General features: G+C 42.5%; 3 protein-coding genes and 1 non-coding gene across 4 annotated transcripts; all 4 read right to left on the minus strand.

Annotated features, from left to right (window-relative positions):
• Window positions 1-858: 858 nt before the first annotated feature.
• LOC133913746 (MICOS complex subunit MIC10-like) lies at window positions 859-4,185 on the minus strand. The gene is made up of 3 exons (XM_062356983.1): window positions 3,919-4,185; window positions 2,216-2,361; window positions 859-1,264 (listed from the first exon to the last, which is right to left on the minus strand). The coding sequence occupies exons 1-3, from the start codon at window positions 4,115-4,117 to the stop codon at window positions 1,250-1,252; spliced, it is 360 nt and encodes a 119-aa protein (XP_062212967.1). The 5' UTR covers window positions 4,118-4,185; the 3' UTR covers window positions 859-1,249.
• A 610-nt stretch (window positions 4,186-4,795) lies between these two features.
• TRNAS-CGA (transfer RNA serine (anticodon CGA)) lies at window positions 4,796-4,877 on the minus strand. The gene has a single exon. It is a non-coding gene; the product is annotated as a tRNA-Ser (tRNA).
• Window positions 4,878-6,258: 1,381 nt separating this feature from the next.
• Window positions 6,259-8,781, minus strand: LOC133913748 (prohibitin-6, mitochondrial-like). The gene is made up of 5 exons (XM_062356985.1): window positions 8,471-8,781; window positions 8,268-8,384; window positions 7,235-7,405; window positions 6,922-7,134; window positions 6,259-6,676 (listed from the first exon to the last, which is right to left on the minus strand). The coding sequence occupies exons 1-5, from the start codon at window positions 8,642-8,644 to the stop codon at window positions 6,482-6,484; spliced, it is 870 nt and encodes a 289-aa protein (XP_062212969.1). The 5' UTR covers window positions 8,645-8,781; the 3' UTR covers window positions 6,259-6,481.
• Window positions 8,782-9,246: 465 nt separating this feature from the next.
• LOC133913747 (shaggy-related protein kinase kappa-like) lies at window positions 9,247-15,094 on the minus strand. The gene is made up of 13 exons (XM_062356984.1): window positions 14,772-15,094; window positions 14,062-14,348; window positions 13,611-13,709; window positions 13,461-13,520; window positions 13,100-13,372; window positions 11,962-12,036; window positions 11,080-11,136; window positions 10,760-10,900; window positions 10,635-10,685; window positions 10,458-10,553; window positions 10,039-10,122; window positions 9,842-9,944; window positions 9,247-9,693 (listed from the first exon to the last, which is right to left on the minus strand). The coding sequence occupies exons 2-13, from the start codon at window positions 14,212-14,214 to the stop codon at window positions 9,605-9,607; spliced, it is 1,281 nt and encodes a 426-aa protein (XP_062212968.1). The 5' UTR covers window positions 14,215-14,348; window positions 14,772-15,094; the 3' UTR covers window positions 9,247-9,604.
• Window positions 15,095-15,275: the final 181 nt, after the last annotated feature.

The raw sequence follows: 15,275 nt of genomic DNA on the forward strand, positions 1-15,275 counted from the left end.
CGTGCAGGTCGCCGTGAAGGAGTACGGCGGCGCCGGACACCGCGGAGCTCTTGCCCATGGGAAGGGTGCAAGCCGGTGCGCAGAGCAATGCGCCGAGCGAGGCTGGAGAATCAAAAGCTCGCTAGCGCGCCATGACTGCGCCGACCTGAGGCGCGCAGGGCGGGGAGCACAGGAGGCGGAGGCGGCCCGGTTTAGTAGAGGAAGCGGCCGAGAAATGGGGAGGGGAGGGGAGGGGAGGCGGATGCGGGCGTTCGCGCCGTGCTTGCCGTCGCCATTTTTGTTGGCATGGCAGGCAACGGCCGTGGAGGCGTGGACGAGCCAGACGAACCAGGAGTTGAGCGTTGGGAGCACGCGGGGGCTTCGAAGTTTGAACCTCCATGCGTGCGCGGGTTTGTCGGGCCGCGCGGTTCTGCCTTGTGGATGTGGGAGCACGATCCACCGACCACTCCTAGTGGCTTAAGGGCTGTTTGGAATAACTTTCGGAACAGCTTAACAACTAAAATCAGTAAAAACTCTACTAAATAACAGCTTTTAATTTTCTAAGTGAAATCCGTATATGTAATTAACTAAAATAAACTAGAAGCTGAAAAGTTAAAAAATCTTCTCTTCATTTAAACCACTTCCTATAGTTTATTCTAAAACGTTGTTTGAGAATAACTTTCAACCACAAAATCACTTCTACTAAAAAAAAAAAATCACTCTCTACATAAAATTTAAATCAAGAAAAGCTATCCCAAACAAAATCTAAGACATCATGTCACCTCACTGCTGCTCGCCTGATTCAACGTTTGCTTTGTATGGATGCAGACGCAAGGCTCCCAACTCTCAAATTGAGATGACATAACTCAGAATCACAAGGAAGACCAAAGTGAAGTAGTGAACACTCGAGAGTTTTTACATTAAAAATGCTGGCATAGAGATAAGGTGCAGCCCAGAAACGGATTGTGTAATGTGTAAAGTATACTAATGTAACGCTCATGCATGCTGCAAACAAGCCTACATGATGAAAAAATTATTCCCGGTCACCAAGCCGTCAATAGAAGACAGCTTACAAAGCTCTTTGCAGCCGGGGGTCATCAGACCACAATTGGAATAAGTTTGCATGGAGACTACACAAAACTCATAAGTGAGGCACATCTAACTTAATGAAATACAATGGCCTGACGTAGCGCGATACCCAACATGAAACAACCACTTCAAGAACACACTCCAAAACTCCACCGAGATGGACCCATCCAACGCACTGCGTTCACTTGTCCTCTCCCTGATGAAAGAAAAATAAAAGGACATCAATAAGGATCTAAAAGCAACATGACTGCATTACATTCTACTACAAGTAACAAGTTCATGAGATAATCATCAGGTCTTCTTTTGGAGGGGATTTTGAAAAGCAGTATTTCACCCAAGGATAGCAATACAACATTATCCAAAATACTATCAGAGCTAATAACAATGATTTTTGGGAACTAGTGGTTTCACCTAAGGATAGAACTATCTGTTCTAATCCCAGGTACTGCTTTAGAAACAATAATACCAGAAAGTATACTGATGTAGCTTACCTGGGAAACGATCATCGAATGATCATCTAAATGAGTTTTGATAGACAGAGTTAGATATGCTACTAGCCTTCTAGATAAGAAAAGTTATCACTAATGAAATGCAAACAGTAGCTCACTTATAGTACTTAAAATGAATATGAATTACTAAATTACCAAAGATAGCAGTTCTGTACTTTTGGTTATGAATCATAATCAATGCTGTGTACCCATTTTCTCTTCTAAAAGTTGCCAAAAGTGGGTTGTTTTGGAGAATGCATACATAAATGCTACATTGTACAGAAAGCAAGATGATTCTGAAGATCACAATACTTCACCTTGAGGGGAAAAAACTATTGTCCCCTTCCAGGTTCACAACATGCAAGGCAATTGCCAACTATGCGGCTTAGAGATTAGTTGCAATAGATTTTAGTCCATAAATGGAAGATGAATGCAGTAGGCACTATGCAAGCTAAGATCATGCGAGAAAACCATCCTCTGTAGAATAATATACCTAAAGAATTATCAAAACCTGTATATATTGATTTTCATAAACATAGAGCTAGTGATCTTAGCATATAGTATCAGGTATATAACACACTGTAAAAGACAACAATTATATAACGATGATGCTTAACCGCACAGCAGAGAAGATCAAGGGAAAATGATAGAGCAATTACTTCAGAGTGAGCAGAAGGAACAGTTGAGACTTTGGGTGACAACTTTGGAGGAGCACCGTTGAATAAGTATGAGCATTCAGTGTATGCAGCCCCTATCCCCACACCAGCTCCAAGGGCAACCGACGCCCAGCGAGTTGTAGGGCTACCTGTACAAGACAGCAAGGTCAACATACAAACAAATGTAGGTTCAATAGTCATTATTCCAGGTGTGTAAACTTTCTTCTCATGCTACTTGTATTTTCTGCATATGCCTATCAATGGTTCAAAAGTCAATAAGAGTGTAAAATTAACTTATCATTGCTTGCTAAACAAGTAAACATACTCACATACTATGAAGGATGGTACAGAATATAAACAGCTAAAGTACCCCAGAAACAAAAGAAAGGTGGTAAAAGAAACAAGCTCACTTCAGAAGCAAAAGAGGCAGTATAACATACAAGAAACAAGCTGCATTTCAGAAAAAATAGAAGGTGGTAAACAAGGAAAAAAACTTCTGGAAATCAAAACCCACTACAAATGTAAGTAAAAAAGTTGCACATTAGTCAATAAAACAAAAGGTCAGAGGAAAATAGTTGACAATAAGATGATGGTTTTAATATCTTCATATATGATCACCCAGGATAATGCTTCTGCATGCTATAATAGATCAGAGTGGAGGGATGTCAATTCTAGTGGCAAACAGGTTTTGCAAACAATATTATAGAATTCGTTGTAAGTAGTGATCAACAGCCCTGTATGGTCCTGCCTGCTTGCCACTCGGCATGGGCAACATAATCATCACCCACAGAAGTCCCATCAGCTCATCGCTCAAGTCATATCAGAATAGGTACATCAGCTCACCATTGAACTCATTTTAATCAAAGCCCATGCATCAAGTATGCTAACAATCTAGATTGTACAAATCCACATCGTGAGTGATTGAGCAGCACAATGATCTGGACTTTCAAAGGGCAGCACACGACTGAGCACTAAAAGTGAGACACTGTAATCTGCAGGACCATTAAGATTACTGAAATCAAACTACTCACACACTGCTAAAACATTACGCTGCCCTTCATCAAAATTACCAACCATGAGAAAAAATGATGGAAGACTTAATTGGTTGCTAAACCAAAACAGCAGACCTACGCACAGAGAGACCACCAGACACTGATCACACCAACTAAAGTCTGGTGAGCTAAACAGCAAGAACCACAAGTTTTACTACGAACCAAAGCCATCACAAACCTAACAAGTGATACAGCTTGAGGTACCACTCTCCCTACATCCAATTACAAGGAGATCAGAACAATGCTGATGATGCGGCCTATTGCTGCAGTACTCTCTCCCACTACACTGTAAATAGAACCTAAGAAATTTTCACTTGCACACTTGGAACTTCTCACAAATCTTGAGGAAAATTGTTTCTACAACTCAATCCCATCAAATGTGACGCCCTAATCAGAACAGATAGCACGGCATAATAACTCTGCGATACCCTAAAATCATAAATGTGATGATGCAATCAAGTGAGGATCAATTGGAGGATCGTAACCTACTTAGTTTGTTCCAGATCAGAACAGGCCCCGATCAAAATGGAACACGAACACCCGCACTAACCCTAACCCAACAGCTACACCGACCCATCCACCCCCAAATTACCAAGCACACCGCAACCGGATCTCAAGAGATAAATCGCAATGGGAAGGCAGATGGTTCCTTACGGAAGAGGAGGAGGCCTGCGAAGGCGCCGGCGAGGGAGGAGTAGGCAACGCGGCGGATGGAGAGGTCAAGGCACGCGTCCCACTTGGCGTCCAGGTCGTACCGCGGCGGGACCCCCGACTTGGGCAGCGAAGACAAAGGCGCCGGCGGGGTGGGAGCGGGAGCAGAGGCGGGGGCGGCGTTCTCGGGCGACTCCGCCATGGCGAGGGTTTCGCTACAGAGGAGGAGAGAGGCCGACGCGAACGGAAGAGAGAGAGAGAGAGAGAGAGAGGCGGAGTCGGGGGGGGGGGGGCGGCGTTGGTCGCTTGCGCACTTGGATGCGAATGCGGTGCGATTGGGTTGGGCTGAGCTGGGCTGGATTGTGGGCTTGGTTGGGCTGGTCTGGGTTGTGGGCTGGGCTGTGGGCTGCGTGCAGAGCCGAATCCGATCTACCAACCCGGTTCTTCGAAGATCAGGTGTTCATGTGAATATTGAGCTAATGCACTAAAATCTAACAAGCTTTCTCGTATGCAAGATAGCAAGAAATGTCAAGATTCGAACAAATACCTAAACTGTGGCACGAGATAATGCTTCCCTGTAATACTTGCTGATTAAGCTTGGAGGTACTGCACAAAATAAAGTAGCTATTTCTATTTTTCTGATTCAAAGATGTGCTATTTTTTAGTGATTTATATTATCGATTAACACAAATTCTACAAATGTAATATCCATGGTTATAACTTTTGTTATATTTGTTATAGAGTTGCCTGCAATCTCACATGGCACTTAAATTCAGTTAGACATATATGCTAGTTTGAAATCACACACACACAAAAATCGTTTGCAACAAGCTCCAAGCAAACTAGGAAATAAAAAAAAATGTGGCTTAAAAAATAGTATCGTCGACAGCAGGATTCGAACCTGCGCAGGCAAAGCCCAACAGATTTCGAGTCTGTCTCCTTAACCACTCGGACATATCGACTTTGTGGTGACCAGGACCAGAAGATACACTTATAGAAACCTAATATTCAAGAAACCTATCATGGCCTGTTAAAAGTCGCATGTATGTTCAGTTGTTCACAGCTTCGTAGTAGTGTCAATTATGCCAGATTGACTAACAGTCATCAGTCATGACAGCGTTCCGTATACATGGAGTAGTGGCAAACGCAGACCCAGTGAGTCAGAGGCTCCCTTCTTTCTCCTTCATTTTCTCTTTCTTTTTTCTTTTCCTTCCTCTTTTCTCCTCCTCCTCCACCTCTAATTTTCAATGGAGTTCTAGCCAGGTTGGGGGACTGGAGCCCCCCAGCTCCTATGAAGATCGGCTCCATAGAGGTAACGATCTACCAGCACGAGGTAGTGAACTATATCTGCATGATTCCACGGTGAAGTGAATTATCATAGGATTCATTAGTGCAGATCTGAATTAAACAGCTTGAACAAAGGGATTCATCACAGCGGTAACACTTGAATACACGTCGACGATGGAACGTAACATGCCTGGCTACGCAACTCATTTTGGATAATCTGAAGTTTCTTCAATTCAGGGGACAAACCAGCAGGCTACATAACTCATTTTGATCAACGCAAACTTGATTCATATGGTACGATATATGTCAACTGCACAATCAAGAGAACCACGCACTCGTCACCAGCGATTAAAATTTTGCTAACATTTCGGTGAAATTTTACGAATTTCAGAAATTTCGAAGATGAATGAAATATCTAACTTTAGAATTTTTTCACTGACACGTTAGACCCACGAAGCACAAGAACGAAAATAACTAAATTTTCGGTCTTTTCACATAAAAAATTATAAAACGAAATTAAAATCCCTGCTCGTCATCCGGTGGTAAAAATAAGCTACAATGGATGCATCAAAACTTGCGTGCAGCTCAGCAAACAGCGACTAGTTCTAGCTCTGTTCACCACTCGAAGCCGGAGAGGAACGCGCCGTCGTAGTTGTCCGTCAGCACTGACATGTAGCCGCCGAAAGGGGGCTCGACGTCGTCGAAGAAGACAGTATCCAGCGGCAGCGGCGGACTTGTTGGCAAGCTGCCGCTGCACTCGCTGGACGTCTCCGGGCGGAGCAAGCGCGGGTCGTCAACGGTGACTCCAGCATCCAGGGACCCGCACACGTCCGTGTCGCCGTTCTGCTCCGGCTCGGTGCGTGGCTGCTGCGTGCCCTGCTTAGAAGCTCTAAACCTGTAAACCACCTCAAGGAACGATGGTAAAATCTAAGGCGTCCTTCATTAGGTCATGGCAGTGGTGCTGCTCAGTTCGCACCAGAACGGTCACAACCGTGCACGCTAGAATGGACACTAACAAATCATTCCAGAAACCAAAAGCATTCACATTAAACCTCATCTTGTGAATTGCACAGAAAAATACTAGCAACCATTTACTGGCAAAATGCCTCCAAAAATTGCAGTAACGAAGGGTGTCTTGTTCATTTTAACACTCGTTCTGGTTCAGATAAAACCTTCGACAGAAACTACATTAAAGATCGAGTGTATTCCTCTTAAACTACTCTTCCACTGCTCCACCAGAGATTGGACAGTAACTATCAAACATGACTGGATAATCACTTCACTTCTTTTGTTTGCCCTCCACATTCAGCTGCTGGAGTCCCAGCAAAAGGTCATTGGAATCAAGGAACACCTTGTTGTTTGAGGTAGCCATGGTGTGAGAGATCTCCCTGGCAGCTTCAATCTGTCTGAGAGCGAGAAAAGCAGGGTTGTTGGCAATGGCTTGACCAATAAGCTCTGCACTCTTAGCCTCACCCTGTTCAGATGTAGGTCACAAACAGATGGCGATTCAGATTCGAGATCAATTCAACAAACACAAAAACAGATATAAAATTATGAAGATATAAAAGAACATTGCCAATATCCCTGTAGTAAGAAACTGAAACTACGAACAGTTAGTGAGGAAAGTAGGTAAAATCTATTTTATTTTTCTACCACTTATACATTTTCCATTTGCACAAGTCAGACCACCACATGCTTATACAAGAAAGGGTAGCTAACCTGTGCCCTGATAATTGCACTTAGCTTGTCTTGCTCGGCCTTCTCAACAATGAACTTAGCACGCTCAGCTTCTTGTGCAGCAACCTGTTTGGCTTCAATGGCATGAGTAAACTCTTTTCCAAAGCTGAGACTTGTGATGGACACATCATCCAGAGCAATATTGAAGTTATTGGCCCTCTCAGTCAGAACCTTCCTAATCTCCCTGCTTACAGCCTGCATTGGATGCATGATTTGTTATCATATCCTAATTTCCTGTAATCCTAGTAAGATTAGCTATTATCTAGGGAACATATCTAAAAACATGAAATGGTACCTCTCTCTGTGTGATCAGCTGGCTGGCATTGTATTGCGCAACAACAGCTTTGAGTGTTTCATGAATGATTGAAGGCAAAACTCTCTCATTGAAGTTCTCCCCCAGGCTCCTGTAGATTTTAGGTAGTTGATCTGGCATGGGTCTTGTAAGGACACGAAGACCAATTCTCACCTGTCCAAGTTAAAAATTGGTATCAAAATCAAATATAGAAAGGAGTTGCAGTGACAATATACTTTCCATTAAGTGCAAAACAAGAAAATTGCAAGTACATACACATACACATAAACACAACTAACGCACATGGTCAGTATGGGTTTTATTTCTTTCAAGCACAATTAAACATAAGCAAACCATCTTAAATGGTAATGGCAATGATTTTGATGAACCAAAAGTTGGATTCACTGCCAATATTAAAGGATAAAGGGCTTTGAAAAGTTAAAAATACTTCCACCAATTAGGATGCATTTTGTAAGAGGTTATGTAACGAGCTGAAACTACAGCTTATATCACATTTATTCAACTGTTTACTAAAATCAAAGACACCCTCAGAACATATTAACACACAATGCTATACAAGTTGAAATGAATCATTCGATTAGTGACAGTCTAAAGGCTACATCATTGCTGGATCCACAATGAGCAATGGGTGTGCTTAAGCTGAGATGAACAAAAATTTGAGTTACTTCATTGCAGGTAACCTATAACAGCTGCTGTAAGTTGCAATAGAATCAGGGTTCGAAGTGATAATGCCAAATTAGCTATTCAAACCTCACCTACATATCAAGAAAAGCTAATCAGTTCAGAACCAGAGAAGCTTCGTACATGCTGCAGTCGTATCATCTCAACTATTCCTACCAGAGGCAAATCCCTTGGTCCCGAAAACAAGTAATAATTAGGCATGTTCATTGATCAGTTTATTCACTACAAATTGAGTGATAGGCATGAGAATCAAGGAGGAAATACACACATTCGTAACAAAATCAGTAAACTAGTACAGCACCCAGGAACAAGGATCCAAGGAACAGCATGTTACCATCTGCAGATCCCGGCTTCCGGAGGTGCTCTCGACGAGGTTGGGGCGGGCGCGGACGTCGTAGATGATCGGCCTCTCGAACCACGGGATCATCAGGTGAGTCCCTTCGGGGTACACCTGCGCGGAGACGCAAGCCGAATCCAAACCCAATCAGCCACAATCACACAACGCACCACTCCACGGCTGCGATCGAGGTGTCTCACCTTGTCCTTGATGCCCTCGAGGCGGTTGAAGACAATGGCGCGGTGGCCTCCCTCGACGGTGTACAGGCTGTTCAGGCCGGCGTACGCCAGCGCGCCGCCCACCAGCACCAGCTTGGCCAGGGCGCCCGCGCCCTTCGGCGCAGCGCTCGGGATCTTGGCCCCCTTGAAGTCCATCTCGACGGACGAGATCGCCGGAGTCGAGCTGGCGGCGGAGGCCGGGGTTTAGCTAGGGTTTTGAGTGGTTGGGGGAGGAATGGAGGAGGCGGGGAGGAGGAGGTGGAATGGAACCGTGGAAGTGGAAGACGAAGGAAGGGGAGGGAGAAGAGGGTGGGGTTATGTGAGGCGGGCTTGGATATCACAGCCGTTGGATTTTGTATCGGACGGAGGGGATGGTGTGGGGATTGGGTTCTTTCCTGCGCTGCAAGAAAGGTCACGGCAGGTTTGTCTTGCGACGCAAGATGAGGCACTCGCGGAATCAGACGGCCGGGATTATCCCTTTTTTCTTGCGAGCAAAGTTGATCTCTTTCTCATGAGAAAATCAATTCTAGTTTTTTTAGAGGTCGTGAGAAACTGATCTGATTATTCAAAATATATATCCACTCCCTGTTTTTTCTAAAACAAAACTGGGATAATTTTCAACTGTGATCACGCATCGTATATCAGGAAGCACAATTTTGCCTGTAATTTTAGGTAAATTAAGTAGTTGACAACCTCTTTCATGAATTACTGCGTCATCCAATCATTCTCATAGGCCAATGTCTCTCTCATGATCCAACTGCTTTTTTTTTTTTAAGGAAATGATCCAACTGCCTTTACTGCACACAAGCTTTCACATAACAAAATCCCGAAGCCAGTTAAAAAAAACACAGAGGAGCAAGCACTAGACAGAAGCTTCACAGGCCTCCCACAACCGTGAACCCAAAATCTTCAACCTCAAACCAGCTGCACACCACACACAAGCCTCTTCAACCTCACATCCTGGAGCAACAACTCCAGTGTCTGTCAATGATCTCATCCACACGAAACTCTGAAGAAAGAAAGGTGGAGCAGGGAAGGAAAGGAGAAGCTACAGCTTTACAAACTTCCCTCAGGGAACAAACAGTGGGAAAAAAAGGGCTAAAAGACCAGCGAAAACTAGGTCCGCAGCGCCATGAACAAACTCTGCCTTCGCGCGTGCTCTGGGACAAGGCGTTCGACGACTTCTGGAGGAACGCCTTTTAGTTCTGTCAAGATTGCAAACAGTTGGTCAGTTAGCTGAGGATAAATGTTGGAGCAGCTAGATTAACTTCTGAAGTATGTTCACTGAAGGGAACAAAAGATTAACTACTGATAGACAAAACAACACTGCTATTTCAGTTCAATTATGCTAACCTTGAGATCTGAAGTTGAAGAGAGGAGGCAGAGGTCGTCCGTTGGGTAGACGAGTGTTGGGGTCTCTCAGCTCATCAAAGAAAGGGTGCATACAGGCTTCCAACTGAAGAATTGCTCCAGTTAGAAGAATGGAACTCAAAAAGTATCATGTCAGACAGTACGAGACAACAAACATAAAGATTTCATGGGGGCCTTACAGCAGTGCACCGTAAATTTGGTGAGTACTGTAGAAGCCTGCTAACAAGGTCCACTGCTTCAGGTGGAAGCCTTTTTTGAAAAACCTGGATAAAAGAGAGCTTTCAGATAACATAAGAATAATGAGAGAAACATGGCCGCTCAATTTTGCCCCTGAGCATACACAGCATACACATGATGCAGACAGTGCCCGGATGCCTGACTTCCATAGTAATGGTAAGCGACAATACTCCAATTGAATTCTAAACATCACTTTTTTCAGGTAAATTTCACAATTTAAAAGTGCAACAGTCTTATAATGTACATATATGATATATCTGTGCATTTTGTACTGACCACGCATCCATTTTGTACTACAGTTAATTCCAGCTAAACATCTTTGTGATGGTATTGAGCTAAATTATAATCTTGTGTAGATTACCTTGTGCCATGGGTGAGCCTTAATTTGTGGGAACTTGAACTCTGTGTAGTTTGGGTTCATGCACTTGATCTCTTCCCTTGTTGGAGTACCCAAAACCTGCAAGTTGCTACGATATGTCATGGTCCAGAAAAAGGTAGCAGAATAGTACAGTTACAGATGCCATAAAAGAAAAATCACCTTGATGATCTCAACCAGCTGGTCGACTCCACTTTCTCCAGGAAAAAGAGGCTACATGGATAAATGTCATCACAAGCTGCAAAAGGGCAAGAACCAGAAGAGGGGAGGGTATGAATCTACAAAACCTGTCCAAGAAGCAGCTCTGCCATGACACAACCTGTTGACCACAGATCAATAGCAGTAGTATATTCCGTTGCACCAAATATGAGCTCTGGCGCCCGGTAATATCTTGAGCATATGTAGGAGATGTTTGGTTCTCCTTTGACCTGCATATTTAAAAAACAAGACACCATGCTTTTTTTTTTCAAAAAAATACCATGTCTAGGTAGGCGACCTGCGTGTAGTGTGGAACTGTGCATTTGTCTATTCTTTTCAAGAAATTTAGTGTGTGTTCATATATATCATTCTTGTGCATTTAAGTTGCCAAAATTAGAAGATAGCTCACCAAGACTTTAGCACTTCCGAAATCACAAATTTTGAGCTGGTGCGTATGTGGGTTAACCTATAGCAGAATGATTAGTGAAATGTATTAGTAATCATAAATATGTCATTGGAAATATGTTATTCCTGAGGTAGAAAATGGTCAACTAGCAAAACAATAACTACCTCAACATTTGGAGGAGGCAAAACAAACAAAGCCCTTTAGGCATTGCAGAAAAAGAAGGCAATTATGGGAACCTCATTTTCTGAATACTCCATGATAGTCAATCTATGATTATTTATGTTCCAAAAATTAATAACACAAGTGCTATGTGGTCATGGACTCATGGGTTAATGAGCTAGCTAGTTGCAGTGATCTTTCATGCTGTCCTTTCAGAGGCTTACAGTATGCTCAAATATATTTCAAATTGTTTTAGCATTTAGGCATTAGGGGTATGGACTGATGCAATTCACATCTGCGGAACTGGGAGCACGGGTTTACAAATTGCTATAAAAGAATAAAAGATGAGTAAATCTTCCAAAAGAGAAGATACCATCAACAAGAAAAATAGCATATACAGTAGTACACAATATGATATCCTGCAGCCTAGGCATCAAACAATGCACATGGGTTAGCTCATATATAGGAAAATAAATAATGCACAAGTGGATTGATGTTTTCAATTTCGAACAGCTAGGGCCATAGATGTGGGATACAACTAAACAATAATTATGACAATGGGCTACATATGAACCACAAACTCAGTCGTGTTTGTACGAACCAAATGTTTTTTCTATGGTGTGATGGTGTTACAATATAATCCCAATAACATAACATCCCACAAATGTGGAGGATACGTGAGACACAACATATTTATCATACAAAAGAAAGAGGTTGAAATCTCACAAGAACATTCTGTGGCTTGATATCACGGTGGCAGATGCCAATACAATTATGTATATAAGCAAGTGCTCGGCTTATCTGCGAAGTTAAGAGATTTAGGACAGATATTAGATAACTTAATACACAGCAGAAATCTGCGCTAGGATATGATACTAAAAGGTAACTGAAGGCAGCTGGAAATTGTTTGACTTCAACAACTATAAAGAGCAAACAAAACTAAACCAAATCACATTAGCATACAGTTATGTTCGCACTAACTGTGAGTTATACAGTAAAGGACCTATGTTAGCCCATGGAGAGCGACTTCAAGCTACTCAGCCAGCTAAAACTTAGGGCTTAAATCTCCTATGGACATGCAGTGCATACTCTGTATACTAGCAATCATTCAAAGGTGTCCCACTAAACATATAGGAAGCAAGTTGTAGAACATAAATCCAAAGACAGGATAATTGACAAGCTGGCTCCATTTGGTCTTTAAATGTCTCAATATTTATCTTAGATTCTTCACAGAAATCAATGTGAATTATTTATAGAGAGAGAGGTTCCAGACTTCCAGTACAGTGCTCAACTGTTGAAGATAGACTTCAAGCAGACGTGAGGCAAACAGATGGCTGCCAAGAGGACAAAATAAATATTGATTATACATGTATATTATCTTGATTATTGACCCTACACTTGAATCATTGTTTGTAATATAGGTCATCGAGACTCATGCTCTGCTTCCTCTGTTATTTTAAGCTTCGATTCAGATGGATGAATATGGTGAATTGATGTCCCACAGAACAAAATTCACATCCATAATACATAAGCTCAAGTATGGAACATGTGGCATGCATGCCTTAAGACCAATAGACAACTCTACTGAACAGAAGACCACATTTTTCCAGAGTTTTTCCCTTTGTCTCCTTTAACATCACTAAATAATAAAAAAATGTGGAAGGGCCTCTAAGATGTTTAGTTTATACTATTTAGAAAAGACTTTGATATGGAATTATATATAGGGCACAAAAGTGTTTTTTTATTTCTAAAAAAAGTGCTTTAGTTAGATGATGAATAATAAAACTGAGGGCAATATTGTAAAGCAATAACTGCTTTAAACAACATTCATAATTAGTAAAACAACCGCCTAGTCAGAGCAGACCTGATAGGTGTACAGTTTGACATAAATAAGGGGCATCCGTTGATTCATTCGGTTGTACTGTCTTGCAATCCTGTTTACTGTCTCTGGAACAAACTCAAGAACAAGATTGAGATAAAGCTCGTCCCTTTCAGTTGTTGAAAAGAAGTAATGCTTAAGACCAATGATGTTTGGATGGTCAAGCATATGCATAATTTGCAACTCTCTGTTCTTGTAACGCTTATCTTGAAGAACCTTTTTTATGGCGACAATTTCTCCTGTTTCTCGGCATTTGGCCTAAATATTTGACAAGGAAAAAGAATCACATATTTCACTATCAATTAGGCATAGAACAGTTCAGAAAATGTAAAAGTCAGAAGTTTACCTGATAGACAACCCCAAAAGAACCAGTTCCAACCACATGTTCAGCAATGTATGTCACCGACTGTTTCACAAACCATATCATTATTTGTTGGATATTTGTTACACGACAAAAAATCATATATATCAAGGATGGAAGTAAAATTACCCTAACCTGTTTAGGCAGGCCGTTGCGCCCACGAATTGTCGTAGCTATTATGTGACCAGCTTCAGCACTAGAACCATCAGTCACATCTGAGTCTGACCCCAAGTCCTGCAAATAAACTAAGTCTCTTCATATAACAAAACAAAGTGCAGAATTAATTCACAAATTTCTTATGTTCTCTGGAATAGGCATTACAGCATAAAGTGATAAGATCATAAAGCAATAACACAAAACAATGGCTTTCCAGGATAGAGATCACATTGCGAATATGCAACATAGGAGATCACATCTTTGTGTATGCTCCAATATGCAATGCTACATTAAAGAACCACACAGGAGGGAAGAGGCTGGCTTTGTACATATATTTTGATTAAATGTGGTGATTAAGTGACTGCTCATTCTGACTAAAACATTAACATTAGTTCAGCGACAACCCAATCAAACAGTAGTAGAAATCTACCCTTTCATCATCAGCATCTGGCTTGGCATCACTCAGTTGCATTTCCAGCATCTCCCTTCCCAGAAATTCGACCGAGTTGGCCTGCCCCTTGAAGCCATTCCCAGGCCTCGAGGAGCTCCCAACACCACCATGCCGTTGTCCAGAATACGCCATGCCACAGCCAAGTGGTAAGGCTCAGTCTCAGTCGAGATCACCAAGGCCAAGATGAGAAAGCAGTCCAGTGCACAGTTTCATCGCTTGTGGAAGATCAGCCTGCCATTGCCAATGCCTGGTAATTACAATAACAACTGCATGAAAAGATTTGTTTATGTTAGGATACTGTAATTTTCACGCAAAAGCGCACAAATAAGAATTAAAGGGAAAAAGCCAGAAAATCTTCTCCTGGTAATTGCAGCGATTCAGAGGGTACACTGCAAGCAGAGCTAATTGTTCAGCTATAGTTCACTACTCCCCAAAAGCAACCGAGTTTCCGGTCACACAGAGATCAAGAAGAATCCTTGAGTAAAAAAAAGACAGCTGCAACTTTCTCCAAATCGTGACAGATCAAACTCAAAATTGGACTGAAGATCCTCCGGGATAAACCGGTCGATCGATCCCAAACCCAGAACTTCGATAATCGGGTGAAAACCGCGCAATCCGGACCCAACGAAGACATCAAAAGAACCATTTTTTTCGAGTGGGAATGGGATCAAAGAAACGAGAGGCAGTACCTCAAAGTGAAACCACGCCGAGATCGAAGGCAAGTTCTTGGAGCAGATCAAACCACAGGTCCTTCGCAGTCTCACGGTTCTTGCAGTTGCTCCGGGACTCGTTTTGGGGTTCTCCAGTTGGGTCGTGGGTGAGCAGATGGTTAGGACTCTGAAGCAAGTTGGTGGGGGTGAGCGAGTGAGGGAGTGAGAGATGTATTGAAGGGCAGCTGCTAGCTCTTTGGTCCTTCCAAACTTTTCCATTTCCGGTAAAAAGAATTGGCATGGCATGGGAGGACCAGGAAAATTTAATAGGGAGATTATGGAAGTTGCCGGGGAGTGGGGGTTGGGACTTGGGAGAGAAGCAGATGCTAAGGCCATCTCCAAGAGAGATCTCAAATCTCCTTTTTCCAGTGCTATAGTATTTTACGGTATACTGTAGCACTATAAATTCATCTCCAACCGATCCTCTATTCAGTACTACAGTGCTGCTACAGTAGAAAAAATAGGGGATGCTGTAATAGTGAT

The sequence above is a fragment of the Phragmites australis genome, chromosome 3 (assembly GCF_958298935.1).
Source record: "Phragmites australis chromosome 3, lpPhrAust1.1, whole genome shotgun sequence".
Classification (NCBI taxonomy): Eukaryota; Viridiplantae; Streptophyta; class Magnoliopsida; order Poales; family Poaceae; genus Phragmites; species Phragmites australis.

Coding starts and splice junctions, on each gene's coding strand:
- LOC133913746 (XM_062356983.1), bottom strand. CDS start 4,117: ATGGCGGAGTCGCCCGAGAACGCCGCCCCCGCCTCTGCTCCCGCTCCC. Junction 2,362..3,918: donor CGCAGGCCTCCTCCTCTTCC/GTAAGGAACCAT, acceptor TGTCTTGTACAG/GTAGCCCTACAACTCGCTGG.
- LOC133913748 (XM_062356985.1), bottom strand. CDS start 8,644: ATGGACTTCAAGGGGGCCAAGATCCCGAGCGCTGCGCCGAAGGGCGCG. Junction 7,406..8,267: donor GAAGCCGGGATCTGCAGATG/GTAACATGCTGT, acceptor TAACTTGGACAG/GTGAGAATTGGTCTTCGTGT. Junction 7,135..7,234: donor AGCTGATCACACAGAGAGAG/GTACCATTTCAT, acceptor CATCCAATGCAG/GCTGTAAGCAGGGAGATTAG.
- LOC133913747 (XM_062356984.1), bottom strand. CDS start 14,214: ATGGCGTATTCTGGACAACGGCATGGTGGTGTTGGGAGCTCCTCGAGG. Junction 12,037..13,099: donor TCAAACTGTACACCTATCAG/GTCTGCTCTGAC, acceptor TTAACTTCGCAG/ATAAGCCGAGCACTTGCTTA. Junction 10,901..11,079: donor TCGGAAGTGCTAAAGTCTTG/GTGAGCTATCTT, acceptor TTAAATATGCAG/GTCAAAGGAGAACCAAACAT.